The 19,168-nt window shown below is 32.7% G+C and overlaps 1 protein-coding gene across 2 annotated transcripts in view; it reads right to left on the bottom strand.

Moving 5' to 3' along the window:
• Positions 1-19,168, bottom strand: part of Drgx (Dorsal root ganglia homeobox) — an 80,655-nt gene that overhangs the window by 35,379 nt on the left and 26,108 nt on the right. For both annotated transcript variants that reach the window (XM_089251049.1, XM_089251050.1), the window contains exons 2-3: positions 15,489-15,605; positions 2,123-2,214 (exon numbers count right to left, since the gene is read on the bottom strand). In XM_089251049.1, the coding sequence (XP_089107175.1) occupies positions 2,123-2,214; positions 15,489-15,585 (189 nt within the window). In that variant the 5' untranslated portion in view covers positions 15,586-15,605. The remainder of the gene's footprint in view (positions 1-2,122; positions 2,215-15,488; positions 15,606-19,168) is intronic.

Below are 19,168 nucleotides of genomic sequence, written 5' to 3'. Positions count from 1 at the left end.
AAATGAAAAATTAACTTTTTATATAGTCCCCGTGTGCCCCAAAACTGAATTAGAAAGTTATTGCCTTGTCTCTCAAGAAAAAAAAAGGTACATGTTTCCAAGTGTGACATTTGAATTCGAAAAAAGGTGGGAATATGGGAAAAGCGGCGTTAAATGCGGGTAAAACGGTTTTACTGACTTTGAATACCTCACTAAATATTGCACTTAGAAACGTGGATTTTTTTTTCGTTGGCATCAAGAGAGACAGGGAAACAACTTTCTACTTGGGTTTTTGAGCACACGGGGACGGTATAAAAAGTTCATTTTTTTTAATTCTTATAACTATGCAACCCCTTGTAACATGAATGACTTATCGAAATACTATACGTTATTTGAATACTTCTTCTAATTGGAAGTACAACTCCAGGATCAGCGGTTCGCCAGTGAAATTCCATAGCCGCTGTGGTCGTCGAGGGGGTCATAGTGACGGAGGACCCAGGTTCAAACCCTACCTTCGCCATAGTGGTAGTCGGTTGAAGTTGGTTTTTTGTGGTTCCCAACTTCGAGGGGCTACTACGAACCGGTCTCCCCGTTAAAAAGTCTCGCCACAGAGAGCAACAAGCCTACGACGATAAAATCTTTAATCATTACAGTTCATCCATAGTTGGAAAAATTGATGGCAGATGGCAGCACTGCGCATAACAAAAATTACATAGAAACAAACTTTACGTTATGTTCACAACACATACATGCACATTCCAACATGTACCATTTCGTTAGAAGTTCCGCAGACGAATATGGAACAAGGTGCATGTCTGGTTTAGTAGTAGCAGTAGTAAAATGTCATACCCTATGCACCCTGTTTGTGTGCATATATAACCGATAACTCGGTTATTTAAATTCTTGTATTTTTAATTTAATTTTTCAAGTGATAAACTAACCAAATAAAACGAAGAATACGTTGGACAGTTGATCAAAAGTGGAGAAAATCAAAAATATTAATCACCGATATCTCGGCGAATTTTTATTCAACTCCTACCGGATAGTTTTCCTTCGGTATAATAGATGAAGGCGCCAAATTTAACTAATTGGCTTTTTGTTTTCATTTTGATTGTATACAAAAATTAATTTTTAAATGTCCCTGTGAAGCCAAAATCTCACGATGTAAAAGTATTTGGCCTATAAGGACGAGCAAAAGGGAATAAAATGGGTGTCTAAAAACACATCTTGTATGTGTGCTTTTGCTTCCACTGACTGCTTTAAATACAGCTTCTTTCCTCATTGGTGAATGGAACAAACTCCCAGGCTCTATTGTTGAATCTCCCGCTCTATCACTAGTTTTTTGTTCAATATCAAACAATATCTCTTTCATTTTCAATCGCATCTTCTTGTATCGGCCCCAGGGCCAACAATATTGTATAAATAAATAAATAAATCTTTATTATTATGGCAAATGAAAAAACTGGTTGGAATTTAAAGTTTTAATGCGAGTTTTAAAAACTTTAATATAATTCATATCTCTCTCGTTCATTTTTTTCATGTTAGTTCATTAGATTGTGAAGAATGTATCCGATGTGTTCTGCTTACTATTTTCTTTATCAGTTTAATAAATAATAATAAGCACACCATTTGAAGTGTATGCTATATACGAAATCGGTTCCTTTGAACCACTAGAACGCCTTCCACAATTTTCTGTGAGTTGGGAAGTCTAATTTCCATAATTGCATACATCAATGTTACTTTTTGTGAGACTGTCTTTTTCTGATTCATTCCTGTTCTTTCTCTCGTAACGTCAACGTACGTAACGCACGTGTCATTTTCAGTGATAAGTCAACACAAAAGAATGAAACCCTTTTCTCTGGTTCATTCGAAACAAGACTCTTACTTGATTTCTTCATTTTTTTTTTTAATTTAGACTTTTTGAGACCATCGTGTAAAATCTGCCGTTCTGCTAGTGCATATACATTTTATTTCGATCATGCATTCCATAACAAAATACTTTACGTTAAACCTTTATTTAAAAAGCATTTAAAAAGTATTGTTTCCATGCATTCCACCACCTAATGTTTCTATTTTTTTAAGCACCCTGTATATTTTCTAACTATAAATAAATGGAGATGTATAGGAAGACGTGGGTACTTACTTGCTGGACCGTGAACGTGGTTCGATTCCTTCTCTGCTTCCGCCTCACGAAGCTATCGTCATGTAGATCCGATTGGTATCCGTATCCGCTATCTGCACAAATGAGAAAAAAATTTAATTGGTAAGTTTTCTGAAAATGAATAACTGTTTCAAGTTAATGTAACTTTCAATTAATATTAAATATTGTGATTCCAATCAAAGGTTTAGAAAGAAGAATGTCTCGTTTTGTACGAAAAAGTTCCCGGACTAACCCGGATGTCAAGTTTGTCCCGGTTTAAGTTTGTATTATAATTTGTTACGCCATCTGCTGAAAACAAAATCAATGGCACTAGATAGTACGAAATGTTATGTACTCCCCTGAATATGTGCATTCTGCTTGTTGCATTCCATGGTATGTTATTTGTCATTTGTTTACCTTGAGTTTTTTTTTGCCTCGACGTTTTTTGGAATGGGCAGCGACGGAGAAAAAATTCAAAATTCTAGATTGAAAAAACTTTAATACGAAAGTCTCCTATATTTTTCCATAATTTTTACCCAAATACATTCATCCCTCGGCAAGAGTTTCATGGAGACCCGAGATGTGTTTGGTCCTTCAGTGTCTTTAGAATTAGAAGCCATATATGTACATTAATACGTGGCACAACGACAACAAATCTAGTCCAAAAGTTTTGTAAAGATGGTGTAGATGAAAGGGATTGCCTTTCCAGACAGTGTCAACATTGCTGTTGAAATGTCATGATATGGAACTAAGAAATGTCATCTCTTCCAGGAATTAATCATTTCACGCTGTCTCAAAAGAAATGGACTTTTTCATCTCAATTTATACGCATGTGCAATGAAAAGGACAAAGGCAAAGAATATTATGAGCGAATCGGGTGTCTGAAGTAGTACAACCACGATATTCTTGAAAAATAACGAGTCAAGCTGGATAAAAATTGGCTACACGAAAGGTTGCACTGCACCTATGGTGTCATCAAGGACGAGGCTTGCGGAGCATCTACAGTAACTCACAAAACAGTAGAAAAATTGTTCAGAAACTTACAACGAAGGAAACTTAAGCCTAATGACAACTACCGACTGATGGACCTCTGCAAACTGTCCTTTAGTGAACGCCACGATATGGTTCCTCCACTTAAGATCCAAGTTTGAATTAGTGCTGAGAGGCCTTCCGTAGGGTCTTAAATCCTAGTGGGATGGTATGGCCACGTTCCCGTTCCAGCGATTGAACAAATCAACCACAGCTACTGTTGCAGGCGTCACGCGAAATTTTGGAGTCTTAATTGTACTTTAGTGCTTAACAACCTCTCAATTTTTATCCAGCTATGCTTCTATTTTGGTCGTACTGCATTAGATAATAGTCTTTGTTCTTGTCATCCTTATATATGTGCATTTAATGGGAATATAAAGTCCATTTCCTTCGTCGAGTTTCATTTTCCACCTTTAAAAGCGACAACTTTCACTGTAAAAATGTCGCTCAAGGGATTCTGACGATGTCATACCGCAGGTTATTTACATAGAAAATGGAAAATGTTCCAATACATGCCCATGCGCAACGATGGCGAGAACACAAAAGCATTGTAAGCAAATTCTTACAGTAAGCAATTAAAAAAAAAAGCAATCCTCGTATATACAAAAGGTAACTATTCCCAATGATTTACACAACAATAGTCAGTATATCGATTGTATACTCTTCGGTAGCAAAAATGCTAGCTTATTTGACAAATCAAAATACTTCTGTCGTTTTTCACCCACATGGTGTACAGCAGAAAACTTCTCATTGCAAAATTAATCAGTCAATTAGTGAGACTAATTCGTCCTTAATTAGTGAACGAATAGAAAAATTTTCTAATTAAATGAACCGAGAAATCCCTTTAATTACTCAAGGAAATGTACAAAAAAGGGTTTTATATCTCTGTGTGTGTGTGTGCTCGACCGTCCCCATTCATCAGGAAAAATTCATTAATTACACGATTTTTTCTTAGACCCCAGTGTCGACAAGGGAATATATTTTTTTGTGTGTGTGTATTTTTAATTTCAAGGAAGTTGTTTCCTATCGATTAAATTGCTTTAAATAACGCTTTCCGAATCAGTAGGAATTGAATAATATGGAAAATAGTGTTTTATGAGAGCTGTTATCCAAAAATATCACGTTAAGACACAAATTTGTGTACCTTGTTGAGGTACAAAACGGCCTGTGCTCAAGTTTCGATGTGTGTATGTAAATAGGGCATATTAAAATTCCAATCCACGCATTATCTGTACGCGACATCTTTCATTAAAGTATGTAATACTTCATTCACTTTTGGAGAAACAGAAAGTTTCAGGGCATTTGAACAAGTTGAAAAAATGTTCCTTATCTGAAAAGAAATACAGTTGTGAAGAAAGAGCATTTCATTGGAATAAATGAGCATATAAATGCTTATTTTTTCCATTATAATGCCTGTCAGCAGTTTATATTAAAATATAATGAAAAATACTTCTTGTGACAGTACAACAAAAATTCGAGCACAGACGCAGTAAGTTTTATAGTATGAAAAAAATGAAAATTTAAAAACTCGAAAATGTGTTTGTTTAGAAAATTTTCGTGTTACAATCCCCTTAAATGGGGGTATGTTCAGACATTTTTTCTAATAAGATCGATCCTTAGTCGCCATTGAAATAACAGTGATATACAGGGTGTTCAACAAATTCGTAAATAGTTAAAAAATTCCAAAAAACTTATTTTTATAAAAATTATTATTATTATTATTATTATTATAAAAATATAGTCGGTATATTTGAAAGCGTTTTGACAAAAAATTATTTTTGCGAAGGAAGATTTTTTTTTATTTCTCTTGAAGATCTATCGTTTGCCTGCAATGTGTCGTTTTTGAGCTATAAGCGTTCAAATTATGGCCAATTTTTACGATATGAAGCTTAAATTTTCGATTTAGCAGCCAGAATCAGATACTTGATTTTAGAAGCATATCTAATATTTGATATGCTTCTAAGCTTTAATACTAGTACAAATACAAATACAAATACAAATACAACGCCACAACAGGCAAAATGCCCAACGAGGTGGCTGATAAAAAGATGCCCATAAAAATATGGATGTCATATGTTTCAAAAATACAGCAACCCCATTAAAAATGCAATTAACACAAATTATAAACAATATATACACATGATAAAATATTATACAATGCCCATAAAGAATACTTATGGTTGTCTTATTCTAAGAATGGATAGCTTCTCGATTTACCCCAACATGTTTATCGTATTTCTTTTTAAACGTGTCAATTGTGTTACAATTTACTACCTCCGAGGGTAAGCTATTCCATTTATTAACAACCCTATTAGAGAAAAATTCCCTGCGACACCATAACCTTGCATTGTCCCTCACCAATCGATACTGGTGTCCCCTTGTAAAAGCAGTTGATTGGCGGTGTACTCTAATATCTTAGAGTAGTGTTTCTCAAAGTGTGTGTCGTGGCTCTTAGGGGCACCACCAACCTTTTTCAGGGACGTCACTGTGATCTGCAGATTTTGATTTGTGTGCCTATTTACGCTAAGTGAAAATATCTATTATAAACTATTTTGGGGAGAAGCAAATGTACTATGAATTGGGTAAGGGTGCTGCGGGGTGACAAAAGTTTGAGAACCACTTTCTTAGAATCCTAGCTATATCGGGCATTTTGCCTGTTGTGGCCTTTGTGTTTGTATTTGAATTTGTATAAGTCCAAAAAAAACACTGCAAATCAATATACAAGTTGTATGACATAAGTGTACCAAGAAGAGCATTCTCTGGGCCCAGTCCGGTCCATTTAAATGTTTTTAACCGGCTAACGACATGATTCTAACAGTTAAATTAAAATTCATTTTATCAGTATTTTGATATCTGTTTGTCCCTGAGAAAGTAGTTCCGCTCAATACCGCTATCAACACATTAATTCTAGGCAAAATACGGCTGACTGACAGAAAAGTATATGCTCCCATGGTGTAAATGAATTTTTTTGTAAATTCATCGTACTTGCGGAATGGTCCTTATTGAATCAAACTATATCGAAATTCCTCATTTCAATCGCACGAAAATCTCAACGTCGAGAAAAACGCAAAATATATAGCCTTATATATTCCATTCCTCCGTATACAATGTTCTTTGTTTCCACGACTGTTTTTTGAATCCTACTTGGTATGCAGGTAATATTCTCGTAATACATATAAACAACATGAACATGATGTTCAGGGGAAAAAAAATATATTTTGGGACTTTGATGTACGTACATTCTTTGTATTATTCGTCTCTCCTATACTATCAGCTAATATAACAGTATAGAAATTTCAGCCGAATTCGAATCGTAACACACTTCATGATCGGCTGCGACCCTGATCATGCAAATAAGGCATTCCCGCCATTCTCGAAGAACAATGGCCGTGGGGGGAGGGACAATGTCGGATTCTCAAAATACGTGTATGCATACGTGAACACGTGTACTCCACAATAAAATCATGAGATCTAGATACGTCGGAGAAAATAGTACCCAACATACATGCTACATACAAACATGCAAACACACCTTGCGGCTGACCCGAGACCGACTTCCATCTAAGAAATACCTTATACAACACAGAATACTATTCCTTTTCAAATGCTGATTTTTGTGGTGAGAAACCACCGCTACAATTTTCAAAAATACGAAAAACGTGGGTTTGTAGAGACAGTGAGGGAGATTTTTGTTTGATTTTCGAATGGGAATATATAGGAATTGAGAAATATTTTCTCACACACCATCACCAACATATCGAAATAATCCATTGGCGTTTGTTAAAAGAGAGATGATTGGAAAACGCATGGAGGAGGTGGAGGAGATCATAAACATGAAAGGAAGAGAAATAAATTTTTCTAAGAAGAGGGAGGTTGGAAAATTTCAGCTCTGAATCGTCTCACCACCACACACAAACGCTGTTATATATCTCATATATATACTCTTAAAATGTATGATATCTAAATTCAATGACTTCAATCGACGCGTTATTGCTTCGAATGATGATGATGATGATGCAATCTTTTCACATGCATTCTCCGTACCCCCGTTCTCGACATGTATGATACAAAAATGGGATCCGTGAGAAGTCGGAGGATACAAACACATATATATATATATACAAAACCCTTTGATGTTACTAATAAAAGCGGACTATCATCTATACCCCACGCGCCTTTACCGCAAAAGCTTCCCGCTATTGACTTAGAAAACCTAGTAAATTTTGTGTATGTGAGTATATACGTGGGTATATTCGAAGGGGGGTGAAAGAGAGATGAATAATGACGCTTTGGTGTTAGGGTGAATATATTGGATGCGAAAGCCGAGAGATAGAGAGAGAGAGAGAGGTGATGTAAATTTCAGTCTGCAGCCCGAAATTGGGATTTGGTCGTGTTTGCATAAGAAACCGAGCATCACACACAATCCCCCTCCCCACCTTACTATATATATATATCCTCTCCTTAAGAAAAGTCCTTAAGATATGATAGGGAGAGGGGTTGAGAAAGTTCGCAAACCAGAGCGCAAAAGTAAACTCGTTATCATAACAAAAGCGGATTTTCCGTTGCCGTAAAACAGGTAATGATGTGCCGAGTGGAGTTCTCTGAAAAGGTATGCATGATGCTTCCTATACACACACACGCACGCACGCGTAAGATGTATATTGAAGTATCTTTCATTTTCCTCCGCCATCCCTTTTCAGCAAATCTGAAATATTTGCTTGATTTCTAGGATCAACATTTAAAAGATAAGAGATTTTTGCGCGCGCGAGGAGAAGCCTTTCCTAATGTAAACCCCAAAAACCTCCTTTTCCTACCTTTTCAAATATATGCCTATGGCTTATAATCGAATAAACGAGGGGGGGGGGGAGGAATCGTTGGAGTTATGTGTTATTCCATCCACAATAGCGTTCTTGTTGGAGAAGATGAGGATGATTCGTGCTTTTGAGGATGAGGAGGAGGAGGATGGTTCTTTTGTCGATGATATTCGCTTTTGAATGTAAAAGATTTCCTTCTCGGAACTCGATGTTATTCGTTTCTCTTTTTATGAGGAGGAGAGAAAGAGCGAAATGATACATTAACATATTCGACGTCACGTTTATAATATAGGGATTTTATAACCTGTGAAGGGAACCGAAAATTTTCAATTTTCATTTCAATTTACTCGTTATATTCAGAATCTTTTGCATCTTGGGATTAGCATTTGAAGCTCTCTGTTGGGTAATATCTAGCCTGGTCGTGCTCGGTCTGTTATGTTCTGTTCTGTTGGGTGATCGATATCATGACTGTGATATGTGTATTCTTACTCATGTTGCGGTGATTTTTTTGTTTTAAAGGAATATCTTATTTCAATTTTTTTATAATATTTTAATTTCAATTTTTTCTATTATTTTTACTTCAATTGTTTTAACTATTTCTATTTTAAATTTTTTTGTCATTTTTGTTTAAAATTTTTTTATACTGTTTTTATTTTCATTTTCAACTGCTTTTATATCCATTTTTTTAACTATTTCCATTTCAATTTCTTCACCTATTTACATTCTTTTACTCTATTTTCATTTAAATTTTTTTTTATACCATTTCTGGTAATCAAAATTCTTGTATTGTTCCTATTTTACAATTTTGGTTGTTATTATTCTGCATTTTTAATTCAATTTTTTTAAAGTTGAATCATTTATTTTTTTTTAATTTTAGTTATTTTCTTTTTGTGATTTCAGTTATTCAATTTCGAAATTTCAATTATTGAATTTTGAAATGTTATATTTTTCTTGAAAGCTTCAAAAATTTAATTTGTTTTTAATTAACATTTTGCGGTTTTTTAATTACTTCAATTCTCTTTTACAAAATTATCTGTTTTCAGATTCTTGTGAAAAAAAACTTTTTTTTAAGCATTCCTGAAAATTTGTTTCTTGAAACGTGATTGAAAACGTATTTCTTCGAACATTCTTCAAAATTACATTCTTGAAAACGTCTATTTTGCGTTTTTTAAGAAAATTGTCTGTTTTGATTTTAATTGATTAATAATTTAAATTTCGAATTTCATTGATGAATAATTGAACTTTGAGTTTCGTTGATGAATCATTTGATTTTGAGTTCAATAATTCAATATATAAACAACATAATTTTTGTTTATTTATAATTTATATAATTTTACAAAACAATGCTTATAATTATTAATTTGTAATAATTAATAATATTATATGATGATTCATTATATGTTTTACTCATTATATGTACAAATCGTGAGTTGTATGAATACGTTTCTTGTTTTCTATTTCTTGAAGTTACTCAAAGTTTGTGTGCGGAACATTTCTTAAATCAAAAAACATCAATATCTTTGGAGTTCAGTTTTTTTTTTTTGAAAATTTTTACTTTTTTGACTTTAATTCTAGTTAAAATTTTCAATTGTTCCTATACCAAAGTTTTAGTTATTGCAATTTTGAAATTTCCATCTATCTCTATTTTGATTTTTCTTTTTCTTTTTTGCAATTTATTCTATTTAAACTTTTAAGAGCTTGAAAAAAGTTATTTTGAAATATTTTATCGGAACTTTTTATACTTTGTGATTTATTTATAAAATTTCTATTCTGCGTTTCTCTGAAGATTTCTTTTTCAAACATTTTCAAAAACTTCTTTTTCAAACATTTTCAAAAACTTCTTTTTCAAACATTTTCAAAAACTTCTTTTTCAAACATTTTCAAAAACTTCTTTTTCAAACATTTTCAAAAACTTCTTTCCAAAAATTCTTCTTCAAATTTTATTTTTCCGAAATTTTTTGTGTGATATAAACAATTTTACATTTTCACATCATTTGACAATTTTGAATGTACTATCTGGAACAACTTTGAATTTAATATCTAGAACAACTTTGAATTTAATATCTAGAACAACTTTGATAATTCTGAATTACGTACAATGTTTTAAATTAATTTCAAAGTTTTTTTTGCAAAAATTTTTTCCATCACTTTAAAATCTTAATTAATACATTTTTTTATATAGAAGCTGGAAGAAAACACAAACGTTTCTCCCAAAACATTAATTTAAGAGTTTTTTAAGTCCCTCCTTTTGATTTTCTCCGAATTAAAAAATGTGTAGTTACAATATTTCTTAAACTTCCTAATAATAATCGCAATAGAATTAGTTTCACTAAACTAAAAAATCTAAAAAAACTAAAAAATCATAAAATTAAATTCACTTAATAAAAATATCTTAACAATAAAAATGAAATATCCTAAAGCTGTTATTATACTATAAACGTTTGATAAAAGTTCTTTTATAAAACTTGAAAAATGCAACCAATAAGCGTATCGGTTATATTTGAGTAAATGCAACCAATAGACTTATTAGTGGTTTTTTTCAAGTTTTGCAAAACATCTTTTATCAAATTTTTAACGAGTAAAATCCCAATCAAATACACGTTGAAATCAAACTGTCTTTCAAGATAAAATTATGTATCACCCATAATTCCATTCGAGACAAATACAAACGAATACAAATAGGAAAAAAATATTACACATATTTCGCTTTCGATATGTTGATTCGAGAAAATTCCTAGCAATAATTTTTCTCAAACGTTCTTAAGAACTTCTTTTTCAAAATTCTACTTCAAATTTTATTTTTTCGAAATTTTCGGGTAGTGAACAATTTTATATTTTCACATTCTATGGCATTTTTGAATGCATTATCCGGAACTTTGTACGATATTTGCAGTTAATATTTCGAAGCTTTTTCGCAAATTTTTCCACACCTCTTTTAAATTACTTAATAATTGTTGACTAATCTTAACTTGTTTACTAATCTTAAAATTAGACGAAAACATGAGCGTTTCTCTCTCAATAATTTTCTTCAGAATTTTTTTTTCAAATTAAAAAAAAATAGAATTGCAATTTCTTAAACTTCCATATAATAATATCATACCATAATTAAATTCAGTAAATAAAAAAATCATAACTATAAAAGATAAAATATTCTAATACACGTTTAATTCAAACTATCTTTCAAAATGAAATACATAATCACCATAATTCCATTGGAAACAAAACAAACGAATACAAATAGGAAAGAAATATTGCATATAATTTGCTTTCGATATATTCATTCGAGAAAATTTATCGGAAATAATTCTTCCCAAACATTCTTAAAAACTTCATTTTCAAAGTTTCCTTCAAATTTTATTTTTTCGAAATTTTGGACGATTTCGAAGTTTTTTTTCGCAAATTTTTCTCCCTATTTTAAATCTTTAAATTAGACATCTTAAAATTAGAAGAAAACACAAGCGTTTTACAAAAGTTTTCTTCAGAAAATTCATCTTTTCGTTTCTTTTCAAATTAGAAGAAATAGATTTGCAATTTCCTAAAACATCCGTATAATCATCATAACATAATTAAATTTAATAAATTAAAAAATCATAGCAAATTTAAATTCACTAAATTAAAAAAATCATAACAATAGAAAGCATATAAATAAGAGAAAAATGTTAGATATATTTCGCTTTCGATACATTGATTTAAGAGAATAATATTTCTCGAAATCTCAGAATCTCAGGAATAATATTTCTCAAAAATTCTTAAAAACTTTTTCGTGAAACCCCCTTCAAATTTTCTTTTGGACGATAAACAGTTTTATAATTTCACGTTGCTTGACATTTTTGAATATTTTATCCGGAAGTTTGGTATTCCGAATAATTTTTATTAATTTCCAATTAATTTTTTCCAAGTCTTTTTCGCAAATTTTTTTATAAAATACAAACGTTTTACAAAAACTTTGCTCAGAATTTTTTTTTAAAGAAATTCATCTTTTTGTTTTGTTTTAAATTAGAAAAAATAGAAATCATAATTTCTTAAACATTCGTATAATAATCGTAACATAATTAAATTCAGTAAGTAAAAAATTCATAAACGAAATTAAATTCACTAAATAAATGAAAAATTATAACAATAAAAGTAAAATACGCGTCTAACAAAAAAATCAAACTGTCTTCCAAGATAAAATATCTCTCTATCACCCATAATTCTATTCGAGACAAATACAGACGCATACAAATAAGAAAACAATGTTAAATATATTTCGCTTTCGATATATTGATTCAAGAAAATTTTATCCAATTTATATAACCTTTTTTTCTTGTATTTTTTTTTCCAACTAAAAAAAAGCAAAAAATAAAATGATAGAGACGGAACAAAAAGATGTACACATACACTCGACGCAAGCACCTATAATGTCAGACTTAACCCCTTCTACACGAGCCAAAGCAGCTACAGGCGTCTTCTTAAATGATTTTATTCAATCAAGCTTTTCGAAAACTGTCTGAAAATTAGATTCTCGAGACATGATAACAGGTAAATGCCTAAGAAAATAGAATTAAGGTAAACGAAATAACGGGAGATAGGATTATACCGTCGCATGGATGGCGCTGTGAGAAGTGTGTATACATATGTATTCACTGAAGTACGAGGGGAAAAAAATGATAATAATAATACTTTTCAAGAGAAAGAGAGAGTACCTTTCGTAATGCATAAAATATTTTTTATTTTATTTTTTTCAGTAAATATATATATAAAAAAAAACAACGATGAAAATAACATGATGCAATAAAGCACCAGAAATTCGATAAACAATTTTTGTGTATTTGTGTTGTTTTTTAGTTTTTTTTTTCCTACAAGAACGTGTATATACGTTCCCAGAAAATTTATTTTATTTTCTTATACTATTGTAGTATGTAGAGACATTGTTAATGTCTTCGCTGTTTCCTTATATCCTTTTCGTTTCCTTCAAGATTTCATTTGCATTTCCCGGTGTAGTTTTCGTATTTGCCTTCTACGGGAATGTATTGTGATAGGATTGCGAAAACTTTCGTGTCTTGGAGAGTCCTTTGAAATATTGCTTTGATATTTGTTTCGTATTGGTAAACGTTTGTGATGTGATGCAAGTTTGCGTTTCTAGTCGGAAAAGATTTAGATTTATCGGTTTATTCGTTATTGAAGGAGATGCGAAAATATATGAGTAAATATACGAGTTTGGAGTGGCTTTTTCGAGGCTTTTTCCCACAGACACCACGAATACAATCAAACTCGGTTATAACGACTACGAAGATGGCACGAAATTTTGTCGCTATAACAGAGATGCCCTTACAACCAAGGTTCACGTTTTCAAGATCTTTCAAGTATGAAAAATATAATCAGATGCGATCAAATAGTGTGTATGAAATTCTTGTAAAATTAGGATGATTATATTTGATCAAGAGAAATACGGAAAATTGAGGTCATAAATACGAGACTTCGCAAATTCTCACCAAGATATTGCCAATCGTCGGCCAAATCACCTATTGTTCCTTTTATACATCTCTTGGTGGAAAAATGTGGTGCTGCAGCAAGTCTGCAGAAATTTAAAGGTATTTCATGAGAAAAAAAGTTAATATTGATATGATTGATATGAATTAAGACCATAAATGCGAGACATTGACAATTCTCACTGATAATATTGCCAATTGTCTGTCATACCACCAATTAAATCCTTATAAATATCTTTTGACGAAAAATGCGGTGCTACAACAAGTCTGAAGTGATTTAAAACGTATTTCATGGGGAAAACAACAACATGGCAAACGTGTGAGATTAATATTGTTATCATCGATAATGAATTAAGATCATATCGTCCCCCCTCATGCCAGAAGCACGAATGTGCAATGTTCTCAGAAAAAAAAGAACGTAGGAAATGACGTTTTTTGAATGTTTACTCTACCCATGTTACTCTATGGAAGTTATTTTCCCTAAAATGTTGTGTAGCAGGTGTTTCAATAGGGAAAGGCATTCCCGGTTCAGGAGAAACTCATATAAGGTATCCAACCAACAGGAAAAATTCAATAATTAATAATCCCCTTGGGGTAAAAGGCTTATATCCCTCATGGGACAGAGCCTGGGACACGACTGGTCTAACAGCAGGAAAAATTTGAACATTCGTGCTTCTGGCATGAGGGGGAACTATATACTGTATAAATGCGAGAAATCGCCAATTCTCACCAAAAAAAAAAGATATTTTATTTATTTATTTATTTATTTAAAAATAAAAACTACAGGCAAAAGCCCAGTTACAGTTTGCATGTATAAATACAAGATAAAGATAAAAACATATGTATGTAACAAAATAAAACTTTAAAAATATACATCATCAGTATTACTGCATCTTAGAAATCGGTACAATGGAGAATTTTTCAAAACATTAGAACGATATGGAGGAACATAAAAAAAGATTACGGCATCCAAGATAAAAAGGTTTAGAATATCCGGTGCATCAATATCAAAATGAAGAATTTTTACAAAAAAACCTAGTAAGGGCCCTGGGACGGCGAGTTTCAAGGGAATCATAACTAAACGATGAGCAAAGTACAAGATTCATTGAAAGACTGGGTATTTGTTGAGATGAAGATTACAAGGAAAAAAATTCATCACTGCCCCCAAGGGGAGTCGTACCCCGGTCTCTCGCTTGCCGTCATTTCTATATGCATGTGGCCATCTGGTCATTTACGAGCTATTAGTTGATTGTTGACGCCGTCCATGTGTGCGGTGCCTTTCAACATATATATACGCTCCAAGGTTGAAACATTCTATCTGCTTCCATAGCTTAGACACTCGTCCGGCAAGCGAGAGACCTGGGTTCGAGTCCCCGTGTGGGCAGTGAGGAATTTTCTTCCTTGTAATCTTCATCTCCACAAATAACCAGTCTTTCAATGAATCTTGTATTGACAAGTGGAGAGGACATTTCTATATGGATGAGCGAAATATTTCGTTTAGTAAGTAATGATTATATATGACTGATGTTTCTTAAGATACACATAGCGTACAAACCTGTTTTGAACCCGTTCAATTTTAACTATATTAAATAAGCAATGTGGATTCCAAATTATGCTACAGTATTCCAAAAGAGATCGAACATAGGAATTGAAAAATAACAAGATAGTTTCAACATGGTGAAAAAGAATATTATTACGAATTATAAAACCAAGACTTCTTGGATGCTTTTGACACAATATAATTTTTCCTCCAAGTCGTCAGTTATTCCTTATAAATAACTCTTGGCGAGAAAATGTAGTGCTACAGTGCAAGTCTGCAGTGATTTAAAATGTATTTCATGGAATAAAAAGTTGAATAACACGGCAAATATGTGAGATTTATATTGATATGAATTAAGATCATTAATACGAGAATAATGCCGTTCATTCTCCCTAAAAATATTGCCAATCGTCCGCCAGGTCACCAATTATCCCTTATACATTCTCTTGGCGATAAACGTTGTGATGCAGCAAAAAAATATGCAATTTCATTACTGAGATTAGGAATCAACTTACATGGTGAGACGGCGGAGTAAACAGAGAAAGGCAGTGGTGGAGGTCTCGGCGCCACTGAAGTCGGTGTCACACTCAGTGGGCAATGGTAGCAAAACATGATGAACCTTTATATACACCCTATACAAGAAAGAACAACATCAATCAATATCGAATACTACATTATCATCTCGATATACGGGGGGGGGGGACGAGAAGTGCTGGACACATTTTAAAAATTAATAAATAATTAATCAATTGACATAAAAAGGTGCGGTTTTTTTTACACTAAAATACGTTGCTATGATCTTTTTATATTATTATTAATTTAGAAAAACTGAAATTTCACTCACAGGTACCACTGTAAAACTTAAAACTCGAGGTGGCGCATAAAATTCAGCACAAACAGTGGTCCAGGGCAGTGTTTCTCAACCGCCGGGCCGCGGCCTGGTACCGAGCCCTGATATCAGCCATACCTTGCCGCGAGTGATTAGCCGTTTCATTTTTCCTCATCCATTTTTTTGGTCGTATGTTTGAACGGCCTTCGACTCACAAAAATGAATTAAACCGGGCCGCGGGCTTGAAAAGATTGAGAACCACTGGTCTAGGGCGTTCAAACGGAAAGTGAAAGGAGGTGGGTTCGTTTCCTCGCAGGGGCAGTTGAATTTTCTCTCTTTCCAAAATATATCTCCGCATCAGCCAGCTGTTAAAAACCTTTGCATAATTAATGTTTACGACCATTTGCGTTGCATTAAATTACCATATTTCGACATGAGCACCCTTTCACCCGTTTGGAAATAGCCCGAGCTAAAAGAAAGCCGCTTATATTCAAATGTGATAGTTTTAAGTAACGCAGATTGTCATAATTAATTATGCACTGTTTGTGTTCCATACTAAGAGGAGATTTTTAATGTACCTTATACCTTAAGGACCCTTACATCTCCTCTGAAGTTGCATATTATGTGTTGTGTCGAGCTTTTCGTTGTGCAGCGCCACCTGCGAGTGGAATTTGAACTTTAGTTTAATTTAGCAAAAAATAAAAACACCAGGCCATGATTTAGGGCAAACCGCACTCTTTTATGTCAATTGTTTGATTTGTTATAAATTTTTAAAATGTGTCCATTACTTCTCGGCCACCCTGGCAAACTCAGCGATAATGGCAACGAATATTCAGCAAAATTTTGTCGCTACAATCGATATCGACGTCTTCAAGAGATTACTTTTACTGAAAATATAATCAGGTGCGTTAATATCTCGAGATTCTTAGATCTTCTAAAAGAAACCGAGTTTATGCAAATGATCTAATCAGTATAGGACCCTATTCATCAATTTCATATGGATCATTGCAGAGATAATTGCATGTCATGACTCTTTACATGTAAAGGCAGCAACAAATACCTATAACCACATTTTTTGAAGTAAACGTTGCAGACGCATAAGCCCTGAAATTTAAATAAAAGTAGAAAAACGTTTTTTACGCAACTGCCGTATCAAGTAGTATCTTTCATGTAGTCAAAACTTTTTATGCATTTATTCTACAGACAAATATACATTTTGATAACTTAATTCCCCATTGCCGCATTTTACTGGTGAACCGTTGAGCCTAGATACATGCTTCCAGTTAGAAAAGTCATCCAAATAACGTGTATCATTCAAATTTGTCATTCATGTTGCAAGGTGTTGTATAGTTATTAAAATAAAAATATCAACTTCTCTTATACGGACTCCTAATGCTCAAAATCCAATTACAAAGTTAGTGCCCCGTCTCTCCTGGTACCAAGAAAAAAAATTCCCATGTTTCTAAGTGTGATATTCTCTAAGATATTAGTATTCGAAAAACGTAGGTAAGTTGGGAAAAAACAGCATTAAAAATGGATAAACCGTTTTACCAGCATTTAACGCGGTTTTTTTACATATAAATACTGTATCTGCACACATCACGTGGTAAATAAATAGAATGAAATATATACAGGGTGCATAGGAAACAGGGTGTATGGCATTTTATTGGTGAATCGTTGATCCTCGAGGTAAGAAAAGTTATCCAAATAACGTGTGGAATTCATATACATCACTAATATTGCAAGGGGTTGTATAGTTATTAAAATGAAAAAAATTAACTTTTTATACGGACACCCTGTCCTCAAAAATCCAATTAGCAAGTTGTTGCCCTATCTCTCCTGAGGCGAATAGAAAGGTTCCAAATTTCTAAGTTCAATATTTACTGAGATTTTTTTGTGTAAAAAATTGAAGATAAATTCGGAAAGAACAGCAAAAAAAATGATGGAAACCCTACTTTCCCTCGTTTATGCTGTTCTTTTCCAACTTTTCTCCGATTTGTGCATTGGTGCCACTCAGAGAATAATGCAATTAAAAACGGGGAATTTTCCTTGTTGGCCTCAGGAGAGACAGGGCAACAATCTTATTGGTTCAATCTAATTGGATTCTGATTATTCTGATCTAATTGGATTTTGAGTATGGGTGTCCGTATAAGAAATTAGACTCTGGATTATCCGACCTAATTTGGTGGAAGCGTTGGCCGTTTAATAGAAAGCTCGGATATACCGAAGTTTTACAAATGATCACTTCATACCATACCATCAAAAACACCATTTTTATACCAAAACCAGCTCTTATTCATATTTTCTGACCTCTATGTACAGGCGAGTACTTTATAAATGTTTGTTGTGTATTTTACGTTTTAGAAATTTATTATAGAAAAAGAAAGTCCAAGAATAATAATGTTGTACATATTTTAAGATAAATTTTATAATGTCTAATATAATTGCAGGGAACATAAAATCATGTTCATTGTACTGTATGAAAACATGCAGTATTCACCCTTTTGACGATATATCTCGCCTTTTTCAATTCCTCTTATTTTAGCATCGACAAGCAAAGATATTTTGTAAAGTCGATTTCCCAATAAGGAGCACTTGTCCTTACATTCCTTACTTTGTATCTGCTGTGAAAATTGGAAGAAAATCTACTTTCTCATATAAAAACGTTATAGCATTTTGCAGGAGACTTTAGTGATTCTTACTATGCCATGGAATAGGTTAAAATAAACAAAATATTAACGTAAAACGTAGGCTTAATTCGTACAAAATGTGTTCTTTTTATCTTACTACACTTGTAATGCATGGCGAAGTAAATTATTCATAATTTCATTACCGAGAATTTTAATTACTCTTTAACTAGATCTGATAGAGACGGGTTAGTTGCTAGTCGGATAATCGAAAGTCTTATATGGATATTTTATGCCTTTGTTCATCCTTATAAGCTAATACAGTCGAATCCCGTTTTAACGAATACCGTTATAGCGAAAATCTCGTTTTGACGAACGGTTTTCTAATCCCTTTAATAAGTATACATAGGAACAATGCAAACAATCTGATATTTCATTATAACGAAATTTCGTTATAACGAAGTGTTTTCTCCGGTTTCTTGAAGTTCGTTATAACGGGATTCAACTGTATTACAATATTCAAATTCAAAATTGAATATAATTTTTTTTTTAATTTTGTGTCACAAAGACATCTCCCTATGCACCACACAGTATAACATAGAACCATATATAATGGTACAATCTGCATATTTACCGTGGAAAATAAACAAAAGAAAAATTATAATACTTTATACACAGGAGAAAAATGGTTTCTAAGGAAAAATATAATAATAATAGTAATAGAAAAATAATAATAATA

Source organism: Pholcus phalangioides, unplaced genomic scaffold (genome assembly GCF_987345545.1).
Source record: "Pholcus phalangioides strain wild (caught in Gottingen) unplaced genomic scaffold, Ppha-v1.0 ptg000024l_1, whole genome shotgun sequence".
NCBI classification, from domain to species: Eukaryota; Metazoa; Arthropoda; class Arachnida; order Araneae; family Pholcidae; genus Pholcus; species Pholcus phalangioides.
This window is presented reverse-complemented; position numbering and strand designations above follow the sequence as displayed.